Source organism: Excalfactoria chinensis, chromosome 2 (assembly GCF_039878825.1).
Source record: "Excalfactoria chinensis isolate bCotChi1 chromosome 2, bCotChi1.hap2, whole genome shotgun sequence".
In the NCBI taxonomy this organism is placed as follows: Eukaryota; Metazoa; Chordata; class Aves; order Galliformes; family Phasianidae; genus Excalfactoria; species Excalfactoria chinensis.
In genome coordinates this window covers 112,802,140-112,824,565 of record NC_092826.1, presented here as the reverse complement: position 1 = coordinate 112,824,565, position 22,426 = coordinate 112,802,140, and the positions used below count along the sequence as shown (strand labels likewise).

Genomic DNA, 22,426 nt, shown 5'->3' with positions numbered 1-22,426 from the left:
GGTTTTCCTAGTCAGACATCAACATGGCCAGCAGCCCAACCCTTTGCTCCCCAAACATGGCAGCTGCTCGAAAGCTTGCTTTATTCTGAAAAGAAAGAAAGAAAAAATTATTCCAAGGCTCCAATTTAAATACACAGAAATCCAGATGGGAGAACGTGCTAATTTGAATTTACACCTAAGATATCACAACCTGTAGGGGATAAGGAGATTGGAAAATAAAACCTGTATTTGCTTTTTCTGAGTGAATGATAAGATCAGGACTAAAAAAATAAAATAAAATAAAATAAAATAAAATAAAATAAAATAAAATAAAATAAAATAAAATAAAATAAAATGAGATAAAATGAGATAAAATGAGATAAAATGAGATAAAATAAAATAAAATAAAATAAAATAAAATAAAATAAAATAAAATAAAATAAAATAAAATAACTAAAATAAAATAAGAGCTGTATTCCAGCTGCAAACACTTTTACTCCTTCTGAAAACGTAGCCTATGTAGCCATGAATGAGGTGTTTAGTAAGCCCTGTCCACGTTAGAATATGTGCTAGAGGAAAATGCTAAGAGGAAAAAAAATCAGCTGATAGCTGAGCCAAGTGAGGTAGCCAAACTCGACCTGAGAGCATTTCTGCAGATATCCACTGGGATGTACCACACCCAGTTTTCAGTATGATGCATGTTCCACTGCAGAGCATCGGCATCTGCAACAGATGCCTATTGGTAGAGCTGGTGCAAGGAGAGCAGAGCTATAACAGGAAATGGCAGATGTGGCTGCTTAGGTCCTGCAGCCTGGCTCCCAGCCTTTGGCCAGGCTGTGTCTGCTGAGGATACCAACAAAGATGGGCTGTTCCAGCCTGGAACCGTCCCAATAGACCCCACCATAGACCCCACCTTAGTCTGAACTTACAAATGGAAGCCACATCTCTGATGGCTTCACATGAGCTGTGACAAGCAGAGCTGCTCCCATGGCTGCTGAGAGATGTGACGGGGTGGGGGGGGGATGTTGGGAGGGAAGCCTTGTCATCATTTTTTTGTGTGTGCAGTCAGTATTTTCTTGTGAATGATAGTAACAGTTCAGCCTACAAAGCTGATGTAATTGTGAAACTTTCTTTCAGCTGTCACTGTTCAAATGCCCCTGCAAGGAGGTTTTAAAGCAGACCGCTTTAGTAGCAGTGTGGCTATACCTAATGCCCTTATGTAATCTTTTACTTGTTTTTTCATGTATATAGTGCTATCATTTTGAAGATATTTTTTTTTTAAAGCTTGTTGTTGCAATCATTGTTCAGTTTCTCATCTTTGTGAGTGTTCTCAAGATTTATGAAGTCAGAATTTCCCAAAGCAAGATGCTTCTGCAAGTCATCTATTCAGTCAGGTCATGACAGATACCCCACTGTCACTAGCTGAATGAATAGACTGAAGCAAACTTCAGCTCAATGTCGCTACCCAGATTCCACGTCTTTTCAGAGGAATAAGAAGCTCCTGGCAAATTCATATCCACTTTGGGATGAGAGGATGTGTAATAGGGGTGCAATATAAGGACTGTTCTGGCAAAGCCATTGTTCAGAGTTCAGGTACACAATTCTACTACTGGCATTCACAAGACTGAGGCCTCAGAAAGGCTTTAGTAGACTGTATGGGTTTGTGGAGTCACCTTCCTCTTCTTTCGCATGTCTTGGCTTGGACAGATATGAGAACCTGGGATCTGGGCTGAGGGCATGCATTCTAAGAAGATTCTGACTATTAGGAAGATCCCATCAATGGCTGGCATGGATCAGTTGAAGGTTTGCTGGCCACCACTGGGAACTGGAGTGAAGAAAATGGCATGGCCCAAAGCAAAACCCTGCTAACCTGCAAACGAGCCCATCATTCTAGCTCTTATTCCTATCAAATAGCACCAGGCATCACTTCAGTGAGAGAGGCCGAAAAGGCAGCTGGGCTCAACCTGCCACTGCCTGTTGGGATTCTGAATTGGGAAATTTCTAACTCTTGTTTTATGCAAGTAAGTGTAGAGGAAGGAAGGCAGCAAAGAGTTTGTGGAAAGGTGTAACTGCTTCTGCCCTGGGTGTTTGAAGTCAGATCTGTAGAGGGATCCAGCCTGAGCTGCATGAATCCCCTGCTTGCTGCCCTGCTCAGCACACCACTGCTGCCCCAGCCCCTGCCATGCAGACAGTCACGTGCAGCCCGTGTCAAGGTACAGAGCTCTAGAGAAAACCACCACCTGGTGATCTTACAAAGTCCCTTCCAATCTGAGCTGTTCTGTGATACCTATGAGCTTTAGACTTCATGGCCTGGTTTCATCAGTAAAGCCAGTGTCTGGTAGAAATACAGCTGAGACCTTTTGCTTCTTCATGCAGCAGCTTTCTGTACCTGGCACACTGTACTTGGACCTCTCTCCTTTATATGCTTTGTATTCTTCATCCAAGCTAGGCATATCACTTTGACTCCTGCCTCCCATGGGACAGGATTTTATTGGCTTGCAGATTGCATTTGCTCTTACACAGATTTCTTGCATGCAAATCAAGAAGTTGAGAGGAAGACAATGTAATGAATATGCTAAGCATAGAAAAGTGGTATATTGTTACAGTTATCAATACACTACAGTGTATTTAAGGCAGAAAATGAGTGAATATAAATACCCAAAAAACAGCATCAAAACATAGGAAGAAGAATGTAAGGTTGGAGTGTTGAAAATATTGACTGAAATGATTGTCTTAAAATATTTACTGAAAACCAGTGGCTGTAATCTGTTAATTGTTAAAAAAGGAAGGAAGGAAGGAAGGAAGGAAGGAAGGAAGGAAGGAAGGAAGGAAGGAAGGAAGGAAGGAAGGAAGGAAGGAAGGAAGGAAGGAAGGAAGGAAGGAAGGAAGGAAGGAAGGAAGGAAGGAAGGAAGGAAGGAAGGAAGGAAGGAAGGAAGGAAGGAAGGAAGGAAGGAAGGAAGGAAGGAAGGAAGGAAGGAAGGAAGGAAGGAAGGAAGGAAGGAAGGAAGGAAGGAAGGAAGGAAGGAAGGAAGGAAGGAAGGAAGGAAGGAAGGGAATTTCCATATTTTGAGCACTTCTTCATTGTTCTTTAGAACATGGAGAAGGGCGCTGCTATGCAGCATGGAAGGTTAGGGAAAGGTTATGCCTAACAATTTGGTCATGACAATGAAAAAAGGCTTAATTACAGGGGTTTATCCACTCGGTCAGTACAGGATTTCCACTTTTCTTATTGCCTCAAACATTAACTATGTGAGTCCATCCCCTTCTCTATGCATTGCTGTGTCCCTGGATTACAGTGCAGCTGGAATATGTTCGTGAGGGAACTGGTGTAATTTGTCTCATGGGTGAGGGGCAGCTACCTGCTGAGCCCATACCTCACAGTGCCTGGGCACCATCAAAGAATACGGAGCATTGTTAAACACCACATCCCCAGTGCAGTTTCCATTTTACTCTTTCCCTGGCTTCAGCAGTAGGGTGGTTCTTCTCCACAACATGGCATATCTTACCAAGAAACTCAATTCTGCATTGTCACGTTATTCATTTGTATTTTGCGTCTTTGTGTTAAGGATAATTTTTAATAGATTAAGGTGAGGTCATACAATCACTAAAATCACTTAAAAGGCAATTAAACCAAATGCAGCATACAAAAGTCACAGCCCAGCCCTCTACTCACTGCAGCCTCTCAAACTGAGGTAAGCAAAACACGGATTATTGCTTTTTCTCTCTTTTCTTAAAGCCTTACTCTCAACACACTCCTGATCATCTTTGTTCCCATGACTCTGAGTCTTTTCATGCATCTGGTAGCCAATTTCAGTGTTTCTTTCCTAGATGCTTCCTATCACACCAAAACCCAAAGCAAAACTGGACTCCAGAGCATGTTTTGCCTGACAAGGAGTTTTGGCCACTGTGTGTGTGTGCATGCTGTGTATTTGTGTGCATGTGAGTGTGTGTGCATACATTGTAAACATATATATCTACATGTCAGTCTGTGAAAATGCAGAATTTCTTGGCTCTCATCCTAACCATCGTGCAACTGGGTGCCGGGAGCTGGATATTCAGTGTGCTTAGCAGCACTTTTTAATGAAGAGGTGTTTTCTCCCTTGGAGCTGTCATTCTCTGCCACATCACAGACTCTTTCAGACAGAAAAATAATTGGCCACTTTCTTAGAGCGTGGAATCGGAGAGCCCCAGGGACTGACCGAGTGCTCAGCGAACCAGGACGGTGCCTTGCTGTGGCGCCCACTAGCGTCTCCCTGCCTGGTGTGGATGCACCTTGTGGAATACCTTGCCATCCACCTAGCACCTGAAGCGGGGCTGGTAGATGGTGCCATGAAATGTGATGGGCAATACTCAAATCCTTAGAAGGAGAAAGATGAAATGAAATAAACAATTATTTCCAGAACTGATCAGCTACTAATGGAAATTCAGGAAGTCTTTTCCCTTTTCTTTTTCTTTCTAAAATGTACATACTTGTTGCCCTAGTGCGTAGTCTTCTGTGTTTGCAGGAGGCTCTTTGTATTATTTTGTTGAGAAGATGGGATTTTAGCAATGCTTGTTCTACTCAGGGGCCCATAGCATCCACACTTCATCAACTACTCCCCCGGAGTAGTTAATGTGAGTAAACAGGCAATGCAGTAAAATTTACCCTTAGCGCCTCCCACCTACTGCACCACAGGCAGAAAAGTGATGAAATGAAAAGTCACGCTGCTTGTATGAGCTCCAGGTCACTGGACCTTTAGAGCACTTTCCTGGCAAAAGCAAGACCCTATCTAACAGAAACCAAATGCTTGAATCCAACAAAGCTTACCCTGCCCAGCAAAGTCCAGCTTTGCTACTTGAACGACAGTTCTTGCTGCCCTGACCATTCTTGGTGTGACAGTGATGTCCCACTCCTGCTCCCAGGGGCTGACAGATGAAGGAAGGCCATCTGGCTGAGGCATTGAAGGCTCCTTCTCTTGTAACTGTATTGACTGAAAGAAAAGCGTGTCCTTCACCTTGACACACAGTCCCAGGTCACCAGAAGTAAGTGCATAGGAAGACAGCAGCTACCATCCCCTGGGATGGAGACACCACAGCCCTCTGACCTTTAACATCATTCCAGGACAATGTTTTGCTTTCCTGGTCGGTGCACAGCTTGTCAACCCTGTTTCAGGATATATATAAGGGTAACTGGAAGGTGGGATTTTATCTTGAGTAGGCTCAATAAGGTGTAAAGTAGGTAGAAATGTTGCCATGATAGTATTATGTCACTGAGACCCCACCACCCTGTGACATCAGGGTTTGACTACTCCTATCAGGCCACCAGCTGTTTTCTAATGGGTCTTACTAAAGGAGGCTGTATTTTAATTCAGACCAACACCTACCACAAAAGATCAGAAGACTTGCTCTTTTTCGACGTGCTTTTCATATTCATTACATCCATTCCTTTTCTGCCCTTTAATCCATGATAGCTCTGGACAGCAGGAGAACCAGTAACTGCCTGAAACGTGACTGGTGGAGAAAGGAAAGAGTACAGACCGGGAAAAGAAAAAGAAAAAATAAATAAATAAATAAAAGAAAAAAAGATAAAAAGATAAAAAAGAAAAAGAAAAAAGAAAAGGAAGAAAGGGATGAAGGAAGGTAGGAGGGAAGGAAGGAAGGAAGAATATGCATTTGTGCAATGGTTCAAAGTTCTGCCTTGATGTTGCCCACTTATCTGTCCTCATCTGCATAACTCAGCCTCTTCAAGCTAAAATTTCCCCTCAGTAATGTTCTGGGATCAACACGACCATCCCTGCTAAGAAGAAAGAGTGGTGCTCATACTTGCTGGAGTTGATAGGAGATAAATGGTGTGCGGATGCTTTCATGGGGCCAGTGGCAAAATAGAGACTGGTTTTGTGGTGAGGGGTGAATTCAATATATCTTTTTTTGTGGTGGGGTTTTTATTTATTTATTTATTTATTTGGAGGGTGGTGGCTGGCATCCTTTCGGATTTCATAGAGCCATGGAAACATTAAGTTTAGAAAAGACCTCTAAGATCATCCATTCCAACTGTGGACCCATGCCCCACTATTCCCACTGACTACGTCCCTCAGTGCCACATCCACACGGTGGTTCTACACCTGGGCAGGCACCTGTGCCACTGCCTCACTGCTATTTTGGGTGAAGAAATACTGCCTAATACCCAACCTGAATAGAAAGTTAGTTACCCTTCTTCGTGACTCTTTTTTCTTCTGTGTATCTCCTCTGCTGCCAAAGAACTGTGGCTAGGGCTGCCCGTAGCAGCTCTTTCACGTGTTTCTGACGGGCGTTGACTGCCCCAGCCCAGCTCAGGCTGTGCGGGACGCACCTCTTCTAGAGCGGCTTTCCGAGCCGGAATTCAGCTGGGGAAGAAAGTGCCCATTGACCCCCCTTTATCCCCTAACGACCCCGCTCAGCTCCGCCTTTGGTCTCGCTGCCCGCAGATGGGCCGTTTCGGAGCGCTACCTGCGGGCATCAGCTCGTTGTGAAGGCGCATAGCCCAGCAAACCCGGTACTTAGAAACGCTTAGGGGCACTTGAGCCCTCAATGCCGAGCGCAGCCCCCCGCCGCGGTGGCTTCAAAGAGCCGGCTGACACCCGGCCGGGCCGGAGCTCCCCCAGGCAGGCCCGGGGCGGGGGCAGCCGTAGTGCCCCGCGGCGCGCTGCTCCTTCCGACGGGCGTTCGGCCGCTACCCACACGTCGGGAGGTTGTTTAACAGCGGATCCCCGCTAGGCCTGGCTGTGTCGGGGCCTTGGCATGGTGAAAATGTAACATTTTAGAGCGTTGGAACAAAAAGTGGAGATTCTTTTAATGGGGTTTGGGGTGCTGCTTCTAATTGCTGCTGTTAAAGCAGGCTAGCTGTGTCCACGCTCTTTGAATATGATTCTGATTCTACATTTCTGATCCAAAACAGACAAGGAAAATTAGCTGTTTAGGACTTTCTTTGATAGACATGTAAATACAAATAAGCTCAAACAGAGCGGATTTACGGCCATTACAGCCATGTTGCTGGTCCTGGCATGTTCCCATACTTCCATTGCATGCTGTCAGGCTGACAATTGGCACTGATCTATAAGCCAGTGATCATGCTTTAAAACCAGGGGAAGGTGCTAGGCATCCCTCATTAGGCTTATCGGAGGGTGAAATACACGCTTTTAAGGAGAGCTGTTTGGAGATCCCTCTGCATGAATAATACAAATATGAAGTGTTGCTCGTGGTTATGTTTGGCTCTGTGATCCTAATTTCAGCCTCTTCTCCCTAGGTTTCCACAGTTCCATTTCGAGAAAGAAACGTCACCTCCAAACTAAATCCGACTGACTACTTTTCCCATCTCCCTTCTGTAGCTTCCCCAAATATTTGTGAAGATGACAGAAGCACCTCCTTTGCTAAGCCTTACACTTTCTGAAGCATGTTTTACTTCTGTAGCCGGCAGGATGCCTTAGGCCCGGCAACAGGGAGCAGCTACATGATCTCACGTAGCAAAATTATCCATCGCCAAGAATGTGGTTCAAGCACAGAGTCTGTGTTACACTGCCGTACTTCATTGCTTAGGATCAGATCTGGATTAGCTTTTACTGATGATTGCAGTTCCCTTTAATACAATATTACTGCTGAAGATACAGGGTTTTTTAGCTATCATTTCCCTTAGAAAAAGGACACGACTGATAAGACTACTTGGAATACTGCGTTATATTCAAATACTGAGTTGTTTCTTTCATCTCCTGATTCAATGTCTCATGCCTGTTCTTCCTATTCCAAACACCTTGTCTGGAAAAGGGTGCTCTGATCCTTCTCATTTTTATTAATTAACCCCATGATAAGTATGGGGCTTGTACTTATGCATACCAATGTTTAATGGCTATGTCTATATCCTGTCTTTTTGCATTGGTTATGATATATAAAAACTTGGCAGCTGAATTTAATTGGTTACCAAACAGTAAAATTGTTGATAATTTGAAACCTCCCCCACTTAAATATTAATTGTAATAGTTCTTTGGTTTTGTACAGCTATTGATTTCTCCTATTTAAGGTGTGTACATATATATTTCAACAGCAGCTCTCTGGCTTTTTACCCTTTGGGGTTTGATTTTTTACACCTCACAGTGTATTTGAAGCTGCACTTCTTGTATCTTCAGGACTGTATACCTCCACGCACTGAAAATCCCACATGTCATAAACTAAAATGGATCGGTGAGCTTTGCAGCTATAGGGCAACACTTCTCAACAGAAAAATAGAAGGGCAAGGGGGAGGGAGGGCGAAGCGTTTTCAATTAATTTAGTCTCCTAACATTCCCATGAAGGATTAATCTGTCTGCATGTGACAGATTGAAACAACCTGAGCAGAGGAAGGATGGAGCTGGCTTCTTCATAAAAATACTCACCGAGGTTCAGCATCAAGCTGAAATGCCCTGAGCCTTTCCCGAGCATACTAATGTGCCTCTGATTATTGTGCGTGCTGTAAGCTCTCTGTAGCCTTGAAAAGAAAGGTATGAAGATTTTTAAAAGGGGGGAAAAAAAGAAAAGAAAGGGGAAAAAAGGAAGAAGAAGCACTTGTGTGAAAAGTCTCTGATTTAGTGATTTCAGAAAGGACTCTGAAGGACAGGGGAAGCGAGGCAAGCCTCAGGATGGCATCTCAAAGTATCCTTCTTTTGCCCAGCCTTATACTCTGTGTAGTTGAATCAATGGGAGAGGGAGGGCAGGTTGGGTGGCCAGAGAAAATCTGCTAATTCCCTTCACAGATTCACTGTAAAGGTTAAAGTCTTGCAGCCCCTGGGGAACTGGATGGCAGCAGATTGAGGAGGGCATCCAGAAACGGCAAGTTTTGTTGTTGTTGTTGTTGTTTCCCCACCAAAATGAGAAAAGGAAAATCAAGTAAGGAAACAAATTACCTGACAGAAACAGTTCAAATGTAGCACTCAGGAAATGACCCCAGGACCTGGATATCCTGCAGTGACAGCAGCACTCCAGGAGATGAGCACGGTGACAGGAGCATAGCAATGCAGTGCATTCTGCTAACCGGAATTCTTAAGCTGTCTGTAGAACAGTTGTGTGTGTATCCATGCTCTTATAGATAAGAATAATTAATATATATGGCTAAATGTAGTGATGTATGAAGGTACATATATGTGCACAGTAACCTGATGGAACAGGTTATATGGATTTCAACTTCTCGTCTCCTCCTAGGCCCTTCCATGCTTCGGTTTAACTGTTAGTCCCCACCACTTTAAACAATTTGCTGAAGCACTTTTCTTATCGCTGACCTCCAAGAAACAGGAAAGGACTCGATCCCTTCCTGAAGGCAAAGGGGAGAACATCATTCTGCCGTAGTTGAGGCTCCATTCTGGAACGGCTCCTTTAGTCAGATGTTCTCCTTATTTGAATAAACCCAGGGAGTACATTTGAATAAAGTGCAACAGATCGAGATAATCTGTAACCCTTCAAAGACCTGCATTTTCTTTCAACATTCTTTCTGTGGTTTAGGGGTTATTCTGATAGTTTTACTAACCTAACTCTCTGTTTCCCCAGCCTGCTGCTTCTGCAGCTCTGTCTATCAAATAACACCTGTAGGGCTGAGGGACCCATTCGGAAATCTGTCCCACGCACGACCGAAACACCCCGCAGCTCTGCACGGCGGCATTCCCCGGCGCTACCCCAGAGGGGCATCGGGAACAGAACTGAATCGTAGCTGGGCGGGGGGCAGTGTCCGACCTTCCGGGAGGGGAGATTTGTACAGGGACAGAGTCTCAAGAGTTTGACAGGCGGCTGCGACGGCAGCTTTAACCTACGGGTAGAATCGCTGATTTTCCGCAGCGTGCGGGCTGCGTGACCGAGTACCCAAATGATCATCCGCTCTCTCCAAGCCTGGAACGGGCGAAAAGCAGAAAAACGAGGCCCGGGTTCTGCCCCGACTGCCACCGGTCCGGGTAGGAGCTGAGGGTCCCGAAGCGGGGGTTGAGGCGAGGCTGGTCCGAGCTGAGCTTGAGGTACTCCGTTCTCTGCAGAGAACCGCAAGGAAACCGTAATTCGTTAGGAAAACTTCATGCTGAGCTTGTTTCGATCCGAACCGTAAAGCTCCCAGTTTTGCAGGATGGCCACGGGTTTCCTATCTCCTCCCCCGTACCGATTCCCTGCTCAAGGGAAATCCGAGCGGCACCGGAAGGTGTCTGCCCGGCTCTGCCTAACGCGAGGTCAGGGGAAATCGGGAGGAAAAAAACCCAGCAGCCTCGAACTGAACGGCACCTGCCCTGCAAGTCTGCTTCAAATCGTGGCAGTTGTGTTGTAAAATTAATTCCCTCAAACCCTATCCAGCAGCTTCGCAAAACCTCCTCCGCCTCTGGACCAGCCCCGGAGATGGGCAGCCCGACGGAGCGGCTACGGGCAGGGGAGCGGCAGCTGAGCCTTAACGGAGCTTCCGCCGAGCCCGGCGGATCGCTCCTCATCCCACCTTTCCGTTCAGCCTCGGAGCGGGGCTGCCTGATGGGCGCTGCCCCTCCTGCTCCTCGCCCGGCCGGAGCTGCCCGGGGAAGGGGCAGCAGCGCCCAGCGGCCGCGCTGCTCCGTGCAGAAGCGCTGAGCGTAGGACACTTTTGTTGTTGTGTCCCTCGTTCGGTCGCAAAAATTGGGAATACTGTTATCCCGGATAGAACAGGTGGGTAGGACCGGAGATGCTTCAGTGCCGGTGCCACCAGCCCTGTCTTGGCTCCTCACACGCGTATGTGCGTGCCCGCAGCCGGAGGCGGGCACAGTGGGAGCTGTTTCCCCCGGTCTACCGCTCAGCTCCGGGGCACGTAGCGAGCCCCCCTGACGGCCCAGCAGCGCCTCGGTTCCTAGTCCCGAGGCTCGGTTAATTGTCGGCGATTAATTGCTGCGGCCCCGGTGCGGCTCCTCGGAGCTCGGCGCGGGGAGAGCGGCGGAGCTCGGTCCCTTCCCCGCGCGTCTTTCCACCCGGCAACGAAATCCCGGCTGCGCAGCGGGTATCCTTTACGTTGTGCCTCGGGGACGGAGCAGGGATTCCACAGCGCTCCCCGCGACGCGCCGGGCTGAGGGGAGAAGGCGAGGAGCCGCGCTTTGGGAGCTGCAAAGTCGTTCGTGGTAAACAGCACGGGAGCCTCAATATTCCTAAATATCCGCCCCTCCACCCCCCGCACGCTTCAGAGCAAAATGTTCCCATTCGAGAAATGCGCGGAACAGATAAATTCCACGGCGCGGGATCTGGCACACAACAGAACCCGCTCTGCCTTCCCGAACGGGGATGCTGAAGGGGAAAGAGAATTGCGAGAATCCTCCACCGAGTTCCCGAACACTGAACTTGCCGCCTGGCTCCCAAGCCACTAACGTGCCACTTCCCTGGGAATGATGCCGCCCGGGGAGCGAACTGGGGCCGGCGGCCGCTCGGCGGGGCTGAAGCACAACCCCAATTGTTCGAACGGCGGCACGGCCCCGGGGGGTCTGGGGGTAGCCAGCCCTGTCGCAGTGGCCCGCCAGGTGGCCGTCCTCCATCCCTCCCTCCTTGCTGGGCTCTGGTGTTAGCTCCAATCCCTGTTTCCCTCTGGATCCCCAATCCCTGCTGCGCCCGAACCTTATGTTCCCGTTGCCACCCAGATCAGATGTAGAATTTCGGTTTATCTTTATTTTATTATTATTATTTTTTGGGAGGGGGGGGGAGAAGAGGAGCGTAGGTGGGAAGGGGAAGCCGGGCCCGCTGCTGGGGGCGACGCAGGCGCAGCCCTCCCCCGGAGCTGTGCGGGCGTGGGGCAGACCCGCCGGCTGCGGGCGGGGGGGGTCGAGGAGCGGGGGGACACGCGCACCAGAGTCACAGGTGACTTGTTCCAATTAGTAGCTGTCTAATTAAATTAGTGTCACCCGGCCCAGCCAATGGGCCGGCGGGGGTGGAGGGCGGCGAAGAGGCTGCTCGGCGCAAGCCCCTCCCCGGCGGCCCGAGCAGCCCGGCGTGCCGGTATAAATGGGCTCTGCGGAGCCTCAGCGCATCGCTGCGCGACCACGGGTCGGGGCCGGCATTGGTTACTGCGGGGGTTGTGCGGAGCCGCCGCCGCCCGCTGAGGATGCAGCTGGGAGAGCCGCTGCTGGCGGCGGCGGGGGGGGCCCTGCCGGGAGCCCCCTTTTACCCGCTGGAAGGCGGCGGGCGCGGCAGTGGGACCGGTGCCGGAGGAGGCGGCGGAGCCGGGTCCCGCGGGCCGCCCCGCCCGGGCTCCCCGGCGCATCTCGACCTGGACAAGGCGGCCAAGAAGTTCGCGGCGGCTCCGGCCATGCTGGGCGAGCCCGACGGGGGGGAGCCGCCCTTCGCTGCCCCGAAGCCGGATGGCCGTAAGACCACCCCCTGCGTGGAGGAAGAGCTGCCCCCGGCCGCCGCCGCCCGGTACTCCATGGACAGCCTGAGCCCCGAGCGCTACTACCTGCAGTCCCCCGGGCCGCCGGTCGCCGAACTGGGGGGACCCTGCGCTCTCTTCCCTTACCCGCCCTCTGCGCAGCACGGTGCCGTGTACCAGTCGCCCGGCGGGCCGCGCTACCCCTACGGCTCCGTGCTGTCCTCGGGCGGCTTCGCGGGTGCCGTGTGCCCGCCCGGCGGCAGGGCGCAGTTCGGCGGAGGCGGCGGGTACCAGTACGGGCAGGCGGCAGCCGGCGGAGCCCTCTACGGCCCCTACCCGCCGGCCTCGGGCTCCTGCGGCGGACTCGGGGCGCTGGGGGTGCCGGCGGCCGGGCCGGGGCTGCGGGCGCAAGTCTTCCTCTGCAACCGACCGCTCTGGCTCAAGTTCCACCGGCACCAGACGGAGATGATCATCACCAAGCAGGGCCGGTAAGCGGATGGGGGAAGACTGTAGGGGGTAAGGGATGGAGACGGGGCCGCTCCGGAAATCCCGCGGCCCGAGCCCTCTCCCCGGGCTGCCCGCATGCCGTATTTTTTTCCCTCTTCTCCCCAGGAGGATGTTTCCTTTCCTGAGCTTTAATATTACGGGCCTCAACCCCACCGCCCACTACAACGTCTTCGTGGAGGTGGTGCTGGCAGACCCCAACCACTGGCGCTTCCAAGGGGGAAAATGGGTGACGTGCGGCAAAGCCGACAACAACATGCAGGGTAAGTGCGGGCTTCCCGCCTGCTCTGCTTCCCAACAGGGCTCCTGATGCAAAGATTCATCCCGATGCGGGAGGAGCTGCGCTTTCACAGGCGCTTTGACAGTCTTATATGGGATGGGTACACCGGGGGATAGTGGTGGAACAAAGCCCCGTGCTGTATCCGGCTGCTCACTGCCGCGCTGCTCTCCCCCAGGCAATAAGGTGTACGTGCACCCGGAGTCGCCCAACACTGGAGCGCACTGGATGCGGCAGGAGATCTCTTTCGGCAAGCTGAAGCTGACCAACAACAAGGGAGCCAACAATAACAACGCACAGGTGAGTGACAGTGCTCCCAGGAGCCGTGTCGGTGCCATGCAGCAAACAGAGCTGCTGCATCACTTGTTCCCTCCTTAGAGTATTGTTAGTTCCTTACTCCTGTAGTTGTCTTTAAAAGGGGAAGCAATGTCAGAAGTAGATGTAAATTTCTATCTTTGGCCGTTAGTTTCTTCAACTCGGTGTCACTGAAAATGTAGAAGGATTTGGTGTATTAACAACCTACACCGGCTGTAGCTCTTTAATTTGCTAGTAGTGAAAAACCTCTCCATTCCCAAGATGAGAAGGTCAATCCTGTGAATGGTGATGTGGGGTGCTGTTTGTTAATGCTCTCTCGTACTCTTTCAGATGATAGTCCTGCAGTCTCTACACAAGTACCAGCCTCGGCTTCACATAGTGGAAGTGACTGAAGATGGCGTTGAGGATCTGAATGATTCTTCAAAGACACAAACGTTTATTTTCCCCGAAACGCAGTTCATAGCAGTTACAGCCTATCAAAACACCGATGTAAGAATGGGTTGTGCAAAATGGCAAGAATATAATGAGGTGTCATGGGTTCAGCGTGTCAACTCACTGTGCTCTGCTTTCATTTTTAGATTACTCAGCTCAAAATTGATCATAATCCTTTTGCGAAGGGCTTCAGAGACAACTATGACTCGTAAGTATGCCTCTACCTCTATCTTGCAGCTGTACGGGGAGGTGCAATTCTGCCCTCAAATGCTTCTCTATAAAGAGCAGATAAACTTGGAGATGCTATTGAAGTTATTTAGAAGTAGAAATACTGTTAATTTTGTTAGTTCACACCCTCATTTAAAAGTTAAATATGTCCAGAGATATAAATGGCCATTTAACTGCTGATCACATTTTTCTAGTAGGATTCTGAGCTCTGGTTAAATATCCCAGCAGAACCTTGTTGGCCTGCAGGCCGGCAGCAAAGCATCTGCTACTGGTGTCACAAAATAGGCATCTTTCAATTGTAAGGAAGACTTTTGCCTAGTGAGCAATTTCTGACATCCTATGGCCTTTAAAAAAAACCATAGGTGCACATACTCAAATCTGGCTTCTGAAAGTGCTGCCTTTCATTTAAGATGGCTTGGCTGGCAGAGAGCAGTGGGTATGTGTAACAGCAATATTCTGTGCTTTTTCTACTGCTCTAGGAAAAGCAGCATCGACTCTGAAGGCTGATAGAAAATCTAGATAAATGAGGTTGTGACTCTTGTTAAGAACAGCTGCTTTCTTCCTGTTTGTTTTACAATACCATATTTGGAATTGTAAAGAACTCTCGGTGTTTCTTTTTTATGTTGTAGCATGTACACAGCTTCAGAAAATGACAGATTAACTCCATCTCCCACGGATTCTCCTAGATCCCACCAGATTGTCCCTGGTGCCCGATACAGCGTGCAACCGTTCTTCCAAGAACAGTTTGTCAACAACCTGCCTCCCGCCAGATTTTACAATGGTGAGAGAACCGTCCCGCAGACCAACGGCTTGCTGTCCCCACAGCAGAGCGAAGAGGTGGCCAGCCCTCCCCAGCGATGGTTTGTTACTCCTATGCAGCAGCCCAGTGCCAACAAACTGGACATGAACTCCTATGAGACGGAGTATTCTCCTAGCACCTTGCTTCCCTATGGCATTAAATCCCTTCCTCTTCAGACGTCCCACGCCCTGGGGTACTACCCTGACCCGACATTTCCATCCATGGCAGGCTGGGGGAGTAGGGGCTCCTACCAGAGAAAAATGACCACGGGATTACCTTGGAGCTCCAGGACGAGTCCTCCAGGCTTCTCCGAAGACCAGCTTTCCAAGGAGAAGGTGAAAGAAGAAATCGGCTCATCCTGGATAGAGACTCCACCTTCTATCAAGTCTCTAGATTCCAACGATTCTGGGGTCTACACGGGTGCTTGTAAGAGAAGGCGGCTCTCCCCTAGCACTTCCAGCAATGAAAATTCCCCATCCATGAAATGTGAGGACATTAATGCTGAGGACTATAGCAAAGACACTTCAAAAGGCATGGGCTACTATGCGTTCTATACCAGTTCTTAAAGCATCCTTTTGTTCCAATTGGCTATTTTTTCAGGGTGGCCTTTGTTTTCTTCCTTTTGCATTATGATTGCCAAAAAGACTCTTGCCTTCCACCTTAAATTGTCATGTGCAATTCTAAAGAAGGTGCCAAAGCTTTTTGACTGTTGCAGGTAATTAAGTAGGGAAAGCAAATCGCCATACAACTTTTTTTCTTAGGAGAAACAGTGTGAGGAATAGCCGTAAGCAGGAGCCCAGATTTCTACAAGGTGGTTTATTTATTGGAGACACTGAAGTGTACAGTTTGGCTTGGCTCAGAGGCCCGATCAAATCTATACACTGAGTGAGGAAATAGCAGTTGGATTCCAAATTTCACTTTCTTCCCTGTCTTGCCCCTCTGGTAAAGGGCAATGAGGTGGGAGGCTGCACATTCTGTTTTAAACAGAACTGTTTTCTTCAACTCTTGTTTGCAGATTAGTTGGCTGAGTTGGGCATTGCTCTGCTAAGGCTTTCTTTGGCAGAAGGTGGTTAAAATAAGGCCTGCTCCAGGCAGGATTTTAATGTGAAGGTCTTAGTGCTAGCAATGCTTTTACAGTGGCCAAAACTGACTTGGAAAGGAAAACATGCCTCCATCCCAAAAGCCTAACCTTTATTGAGGTGGCAAAAAAAAAAATCCAAGTGTACAGTTGTGTTTTGTCTAGGTACACTGTAGAATATTGTGGAATAATATATAAATAGTTGACCTATAGCTGTTCAGTCAGAAGGACCTCCGGTGGTGCTTTGAAGTTCAAAATGCATTTCTTTTTTGGTTAAACTTAGCATATGGAACATTGCAAAGAGCATTAGCAGTTTTCTATTTGCGTGTATGTAAAGTGACTTTCAGCTGCCCTGTATCAAACTGGAAGTGATGTAACCTGCCCACTCTTCTTGCCTATAGTTTCAGCCATTTTAAACGGATCAGCCCTAGAGCACTGGCACACAAAATTCTCCTGGTGAAACTTGGTTCTGCTTTTATATGTACATAGTAGTAATTTTTAATAAATGTGGTGCTGCCAGGGACGAGAGTGTGGGTGGCATCTGCTTCTTTGCTCTACCAGGCTGGGGGGGAGGGGGGGAGAGAAATGAGCACAAACCTGGGTGTGCTGTATTGCTGGGGATTGGTGGGTTGTGATGACCCTTAAATCCAACCACTTTTTGTAAAGTCTCTCCTTGCTGTTTTGTCTTGCATCGTCCTCATCTGCGCGGTGCTAATGGTATTAACGTTACATCTTTTGACTGGGGTTTTTCCTCGCTTCTCTGGTCCTTCCCTTTACCCAGAAGGACTTTGCTCCCCTCCTTGCTTGCTGCCAGCCCTGAGGCTCTTCCTTTCCCCTACGCCCTACGTGGGAGAGAGGTGCTATCCCTGCCCGTCCCGAGGAGCGGGGCATGGCTCTGGCTCTGCCCCCACCTCTTCCCGCAACGCGTTAAAGCCTCCCCCGCTTCCTTATCTGTGGAGAAAGCTCCTCTTGGCAAGGCGATTGAATGCCGACTCCCGCGGCAGCATCACCTTTCCCGAGGAAATGCAGGCGGTAATGGGATTAAGCTGCTGGCGATACCCGCCGCAAACAAAACAATGCAAAGACTCGGGTTGGAGGAATTAGCGCTATCGAGGGGGGACTTCTGAAGCCGGCCCCTCCTCGCTGGGCGAGAGGAGCATCTTCCTTAAGAGATTTCTAACAGCGACTTCGGTGCATTTCTAGCGAGGCGTATTGCCGATTCGGGACAGGAAGAGTTTTGACGAAATTCTCTCAGCAGCCGCGGAAAGAGTTTTTTCTTCTTACGATTTTTTTTTGTTTTGGTTTGTTTTCCCCTTCTCCTTTCAGTGGGGATAAACCCCCGCTTTCATACCCGTGCTGAGCGCACCGCTGCCGAGCCCTCCGCCCTCCGGTCCCGATCGCAGCCCAGTGGAGAGCGGTTCCTCCGCTCCGTGGCACTGACTGAGGGGGGCTGTACGTAGGAGTTTGCAACTCGCAACTGAAAAAAAAAGAAGGAAAAAAAAGAAAAGAAAAAAAACACTTGTGTGAAAAGTCCTCACACTATTTAATAGAAACATAAGTGCCTGGCTGGCCCCAATTAACACCTTGTGATTATAATGCATTCCTAAAACGGGGTGTCAGACGCCAAATTGTGAATAAAGGCAGCTAATTAATCTTCATAGGATGACACCGATAAACAACTCTATATTTAAATAAAGATCAAGGAGCCGGACGCCTATTTGTTTATATTAGCAGAAGATAAAGTTAACTACCTTTGCGCTTTGCTTCGTAACGCCATTTACTGCGGCAAACAGCAGAGAGCCCCGACCCCAGGCTGTGGGCTCCTTATCCCCTGGGGGAGTTGGGGGCGGCCCCAGGGCGGGCGGGGAGCGCTGCGGGGACGACCGGACACCGGGAGCGGGGCTGGGGGTCTCCCCGTCCGCTTTCCTCACCCCTGAAGCTCACTTTTAACGATTCGAGGCCGCTTGCCGCAATTTAACGATTATCTCAAATAGTTCTCTGTTATTAAAGGGGAGATGCTTCATCTCGGTGTTGGCGTTTATTTTAATAGCCTGGACGAGCAGTGGTAGATCAGAGGGGCTCTTCCCAGGGCTGAGCAGGATTGAGACCTTTTCTCGGTGAAGCATTTGGGGATTTTTCGTTGTAACAGCCCCGCATCTTCCCTTGGCCCCGTTTTCCCAACGAAACTTTGCCTCTTGCTGCCCACCCCTCACTTCAGTGCCGACGCTTCGTACCCATCGGGGAAAACAAAACGACCCCGAGCCCCATCCGTTCAGACGGCTCTTCCCCTCGTCAGGAGAAGGGACGCCCTTCCCCGGGAGGAAGGAGCAAGTTTTTGTTGTTGTTTTTCTTTTAGTGTACGTGAAGGTGGTTTTACTTTCGGTCTGAATTTCTTCTACCCTGCCCCATCCCCATGTCGGCTTTTCACAGCCCGCTCGCTGCTTTCTGCCTCCCCTTCGTGGCTTTACCCGAGAGGGTTTTCTCTGTAGCGGTGTGTTTCGAAGCTTCTTCAGGAGAGCGGCCATGGAGGCCGAGGAGGGGATTCACCCTCTGTGGTATTCCTCTAAAATGCCCCCATCCCGGTCTGGAGTGAAGGAGAAGTGGCGGTGAGATGTTGGAGTAGCCCCACTCTGTGGAGAAAATGGTGCTGAGGTGATGAAGCAGGGCCTGGCGGCACCTCCCCTACGCCATCCATCCCACGGAGCTGGGGTTTGCCACCATCGATGCTGTTTTTCTTTCTTTCTTTTCTCTTTTTTCGTTTGTTTGTTTGTTTGTTTCCTCTTCATTCCCCCCTCATTTTCTTTGTTTTTTCCTATTTTCTTTTTGGACTTTTTCTCCTCCCCTCAAGTATCCAAAGCTCATTGCCCACCTTCCAAAACATCCGCAGCCTTCTTTGTAATAATAATATCTCTAATATAAATGTTGATCTAATCCTTATTGGAAGGATTTTAGTGCTTGCTGGATATCACAGATAAGTAATCCGGGGGCGAATGCCATTAGGCTGAAAGTGCGGAGTGCAAAATATGATTTGAATAAAGTGATAGGGTGGTATCTAATATTTCCTTTAGGGAGTACTATACTCCGAGCTGTCACAACCAATTGTGTGAATAGACGAGACTGAGGGATGTGATCCTAATCATATTGATGAAACATTCATCTGAAAGACTGAGCGCAACCAGAAGGGACTCACTCGGAATACAATTAAATCCTAATCTGGGGAGGAGGAATCCTCTGCAGGCTTCCCTCTAACCTGCCGCCTCCTCCCTCCTTTTCATTTTGGAGTCAAATAAGAGATAGGAGAGAGAGAGGAAATAAAGACACAGTGCTGGGCCATTCGCCTGCCTGAATGACTGAACTAATGCAGGGAGTGCTGGCTGGGAAGAAGCTGACCCTGTAGGGAATGGTAAATAAAGGCCTGATTTTGCTACACGAGTAGCTACCTACCTGCAGAAGGTTCCTATGTGTGAGTGGTGTTATTTGGCTGCAGCAGGCATGTGTGCCTGGAGAAATCTCTCTCTGACCACCAGTTTAGTCATGGGCTTATAAGTGAAATTGTTGTATGCTGTTTAGTTTTCCTCCACAGCAAGGAAATGATTTCTTGCTGATTGATAGTAGCAAAGGGATGGTTTTTCTGCCTCTACTATTTTGTTTCTGTTGGGGCCTTCTTGTCACAGTCTCAGACTGCCTTTCAGGGCTGAACAGTACACAGGGTGAAATGACAACAACAGTCTCCCAGTCCTCCTCGTATTTGGTGATATACCCTTGGATCATGATAGAGACAGCTGAGCCAATGCTATAAGAAGGGCAACCAATTTGGTCATTACTTTCTAAGATCTTACTCTGAGAAAGTGGATGGTAGCTGTAACAGTCCAAAAGCCAGGCTGACTGCTTTTCATCACCTATTGCTCCTGGAGAAGATGCTGAACAGGTGCATTTTCCTAATGCATACCACCTTTTGGCTTAGAACATTAAAACGATGAATTCACTCAATGCCAGTGATATTTTAAACTGGAGAAGCACTCCTCCTTCTTCCTCCTGCTACTTCTTGAAGTCAGGCTTCCTTTGAGTGTTTAAGGTCTGGATCTGTTCTGATATTTTTAGAGCTTTTTCAAAACCAGATGCTCTTTTATCAGCAAGATCAGGCAAAGACCAAGGTGAGTTCTTTCAGGACTTTCAGGACTGGAGTGTTCTCTGTGCAAGGCCAATTTTCAACTCTCTTTTAGTGGTGTGTGATATCTGCAAATGAGGAGAGGTTGCATATATGGAGTAGGAGGACAGCTAGCAGATATTGAGCAGGAGCTCTGAACTTGCTGTGTAAGTCCACATTCTCTTCCACTGACATATGAGCTCTGTGGAGTTAGGGTTTATGGAAAGACATTTACTGTTGAAGTAGACTTTACTACAGTGGTTGTCATGTAAAGAAGTATCATTTTTGCAGGTCTATGAATGGACGTCATGTTAAAACTCATTTAAACTTTGTATATCCTGAGCACAAGGGATCCAGTTCTGTTATGATTTGTTCTAGTATTCTTACAAGAGGGTAAGGATTTTATAGTCTACATTGGGCATTAATTGTTAAGCTTCATGGAACTGTTATGATCACTTTTGTTTATAGAGCAATAAAGTATGTGAAAATTCCTTGGCATAACTGCAAATTTCCTTAGAGGATGAAAACAATCCACTTTTATTTTTTAACCTGGACTATTTGTTTATATGCTCAAAATAGTCAGCAGACTGATTTGAGGGTCTTATCTTTGTGTTCACTAAATGGTTTGTAATACTATTCTATTCTTCTGGGGAGAACTCTCCAGAAACTGACCTACTTGCAATGTGCTAGCACTTCCTTCTTCTTCTTGATAAATTCCCAATAGCAGAAATATTCTCCCTATTCCTGCAAAGGGTTGCTGGTGACTTCTTTAATCTATTTAAACAGCAATGCTTGTGACATTTATTTTTTATTTCTTTCCCCCCCGCAATACAGTTGCATGACAAGTAATGCTTGAATGGTGAAATCAATACCCAAAGTAGTGATCAGTTTCGCTGTCAGTCCTTGAAGTCATTTGAGGAGCTTTGTATAAGTTCCCTGTCTGGAAGACGGTGCGAGAGGACTTTCTGGTCCAACAGAGAATCCACAGTGGTACAATCAGAGTAATTCTGTAGCTGTGAGAGTGTCATAGAATCATAGAATGGCCTGGGTTGAAAAGGACCTTAAAGATCATTTAGTTTCAAACCCCAATCTGTGGGCAGGGTTGCCAACCACTAGACCAGGCTGCCCAGAGCGCAGTGATGCACAGATTTACAGCACCTCTCAGTACCCCATAGTGCACTTAGTCCCCTTTCATCAGGAGGACAGCTGGCTCATCAGAGCCTGTGCTGTGAGTCTGCTCTTTTCTGTTGCTTTTCTCATGTATTTACATCTTCAGATACTGTGTGAGGGACAACTGTGCAAGTACTTCAGGCAGACACAGAAATAGTCTGCTACCTCTACCAAGGGGCAGGTAGACCTTGTGCTTTCCTGTTTTCAGCTATGGAAAAAGAAAGCCACTCTCATAGAGAATGCACTTTTGTTGCTGTTATTGTCCAGTTGTTATTTTTGTGTTTTGTTTTGTCTGCACTACAAAATGCAATAATCGACATCTAGAGCAATCAAATGCATGAAATAATCTGAATGTGGTTTTAGTTCATAAGAAATATGATGATGGTGTGGGTTCAGTTTGTGTTTCTGATAGAGTCATTAGGAAACTCTGTCCCTGGAAATGATCTGAAGCGTTGGGGGTCTCAGGGCAATGACTTTGATCAGCAGCTGCAGGGGGGATACTCTGTTAAAAAACATTCTGTTTCACATTTAGTATGATTCTAAGGAATGAAGAGCGTTTGACTCCAGTATAATACACAATAAATGAGAAACCAAAAAATACTGGGGTGTTTCACCAGAGAGTTTAAACAAAACCCCACAGTCATTGATGAGATTGCTCTGATTAGCATGATGACTGATTTCTGCTAGACCAGACTGAGGGGTTTTTGTTTGCCGGGCTGTTTGTTTTGTTTTGTTTTGTTTTGTTTTGTTTTTTTCGTGGTAGGTAGCTGAGGTAGTGGGCCATGTGTCCTCTTGCATTGTGTTGCACTCAGTCTCTATAGGGATGCATGGGGAATTCAAGATGAGAGGCAATGCCCTTCTGGTATTCATCAATCTGCCAGGGGAATGGAGATTAAAAATAAAACAACTTGGATCTCTTATCTCAGTTGGATATTCACCAATCCGCGTGGCTCAGGGAGAGCCAAAGCAGTAGCAAACATGACATTTTACATTCTTCTACTCTATTTACTTTCATTAGATTTGACCTGCATAATTCTCCAACCTGCTATTAATATTGTTATGCTGAGAAGTGCTAATGGTCACCCATAATGCTTAAAGGTCGTTGAATTATATAATGAAAACACACTATAGAAAGACTTGAAGACTGGCCATAACCACGCCTAAAAATAGT

The 22,426-nt window shown here is 48.0% G+C and overlaps 1 protein-coding gene across 2 annotated transcripts; it reads left to right on the top strand.

The window, feature by feature from the left end:
- Positions 1 to 11,947: 11,947 nt before the first annotated feature.
- EOMES (eomesodermin) lies at positions 11,948 to 16,487 on the top strand. Of its 2 annotated transcripts, none has more exons than XM_072328795.1 (6): positions 11,948 to 12,793; positions 12,918 to 13,072; positions 13,265 to 13,386; positions 13,732 to 13,890; positions 13,980 to 14,041; positions 14,748 to 16,487. In XM_072328795.1, the coding sequence occupies exons 1-6, from the start codon at positions 12,042 to 12,044 to the stop codon at positions 15,424 to 15,426; spliced, it is 1,929 nt and encodes a 642-aa protein (XP_072184896.1). In that variant the 5' UTR covers positions 11,948 to 12,041; the 3' UTR covers positions 15,427 to 16,487. The 2 variants fall into 2 exon arrangements, with proteins under 2 accessions (XP_072184896.1, XP_072184895.1); XM_072328794.1 differs by having other exon boundaries at positions 14,691 to 16,487.
- Positions 16,488 to 22,426: the final 5,939 nt, after the last annotated feature.

Bases quoted from the DNA above. Each gene is read 5' to 3' on its own strand.
- EOMES (XM_072328794.1), top strand. From the start codon at position 12,042: ATGCAGCTGGGAGAGCCGCTGCTGGCGGCGGCGGGGGGGGCCCTGCCG. The intron at 12,794-12,917 runs GTAAGCGGATGG...TCTTCTCCCCAG, and splicing joins ATCATCACCAAGCAGGGCCG to GAGGATGTTTCCTTTCCTGA. The intron at 13,891-13,979 runs GTAAGAATGGGT...TTTCATTTTTAG, and splicing joins CAGCCTATCAAAACACCGAT to ATTACTCAGCTCAAAATTGA.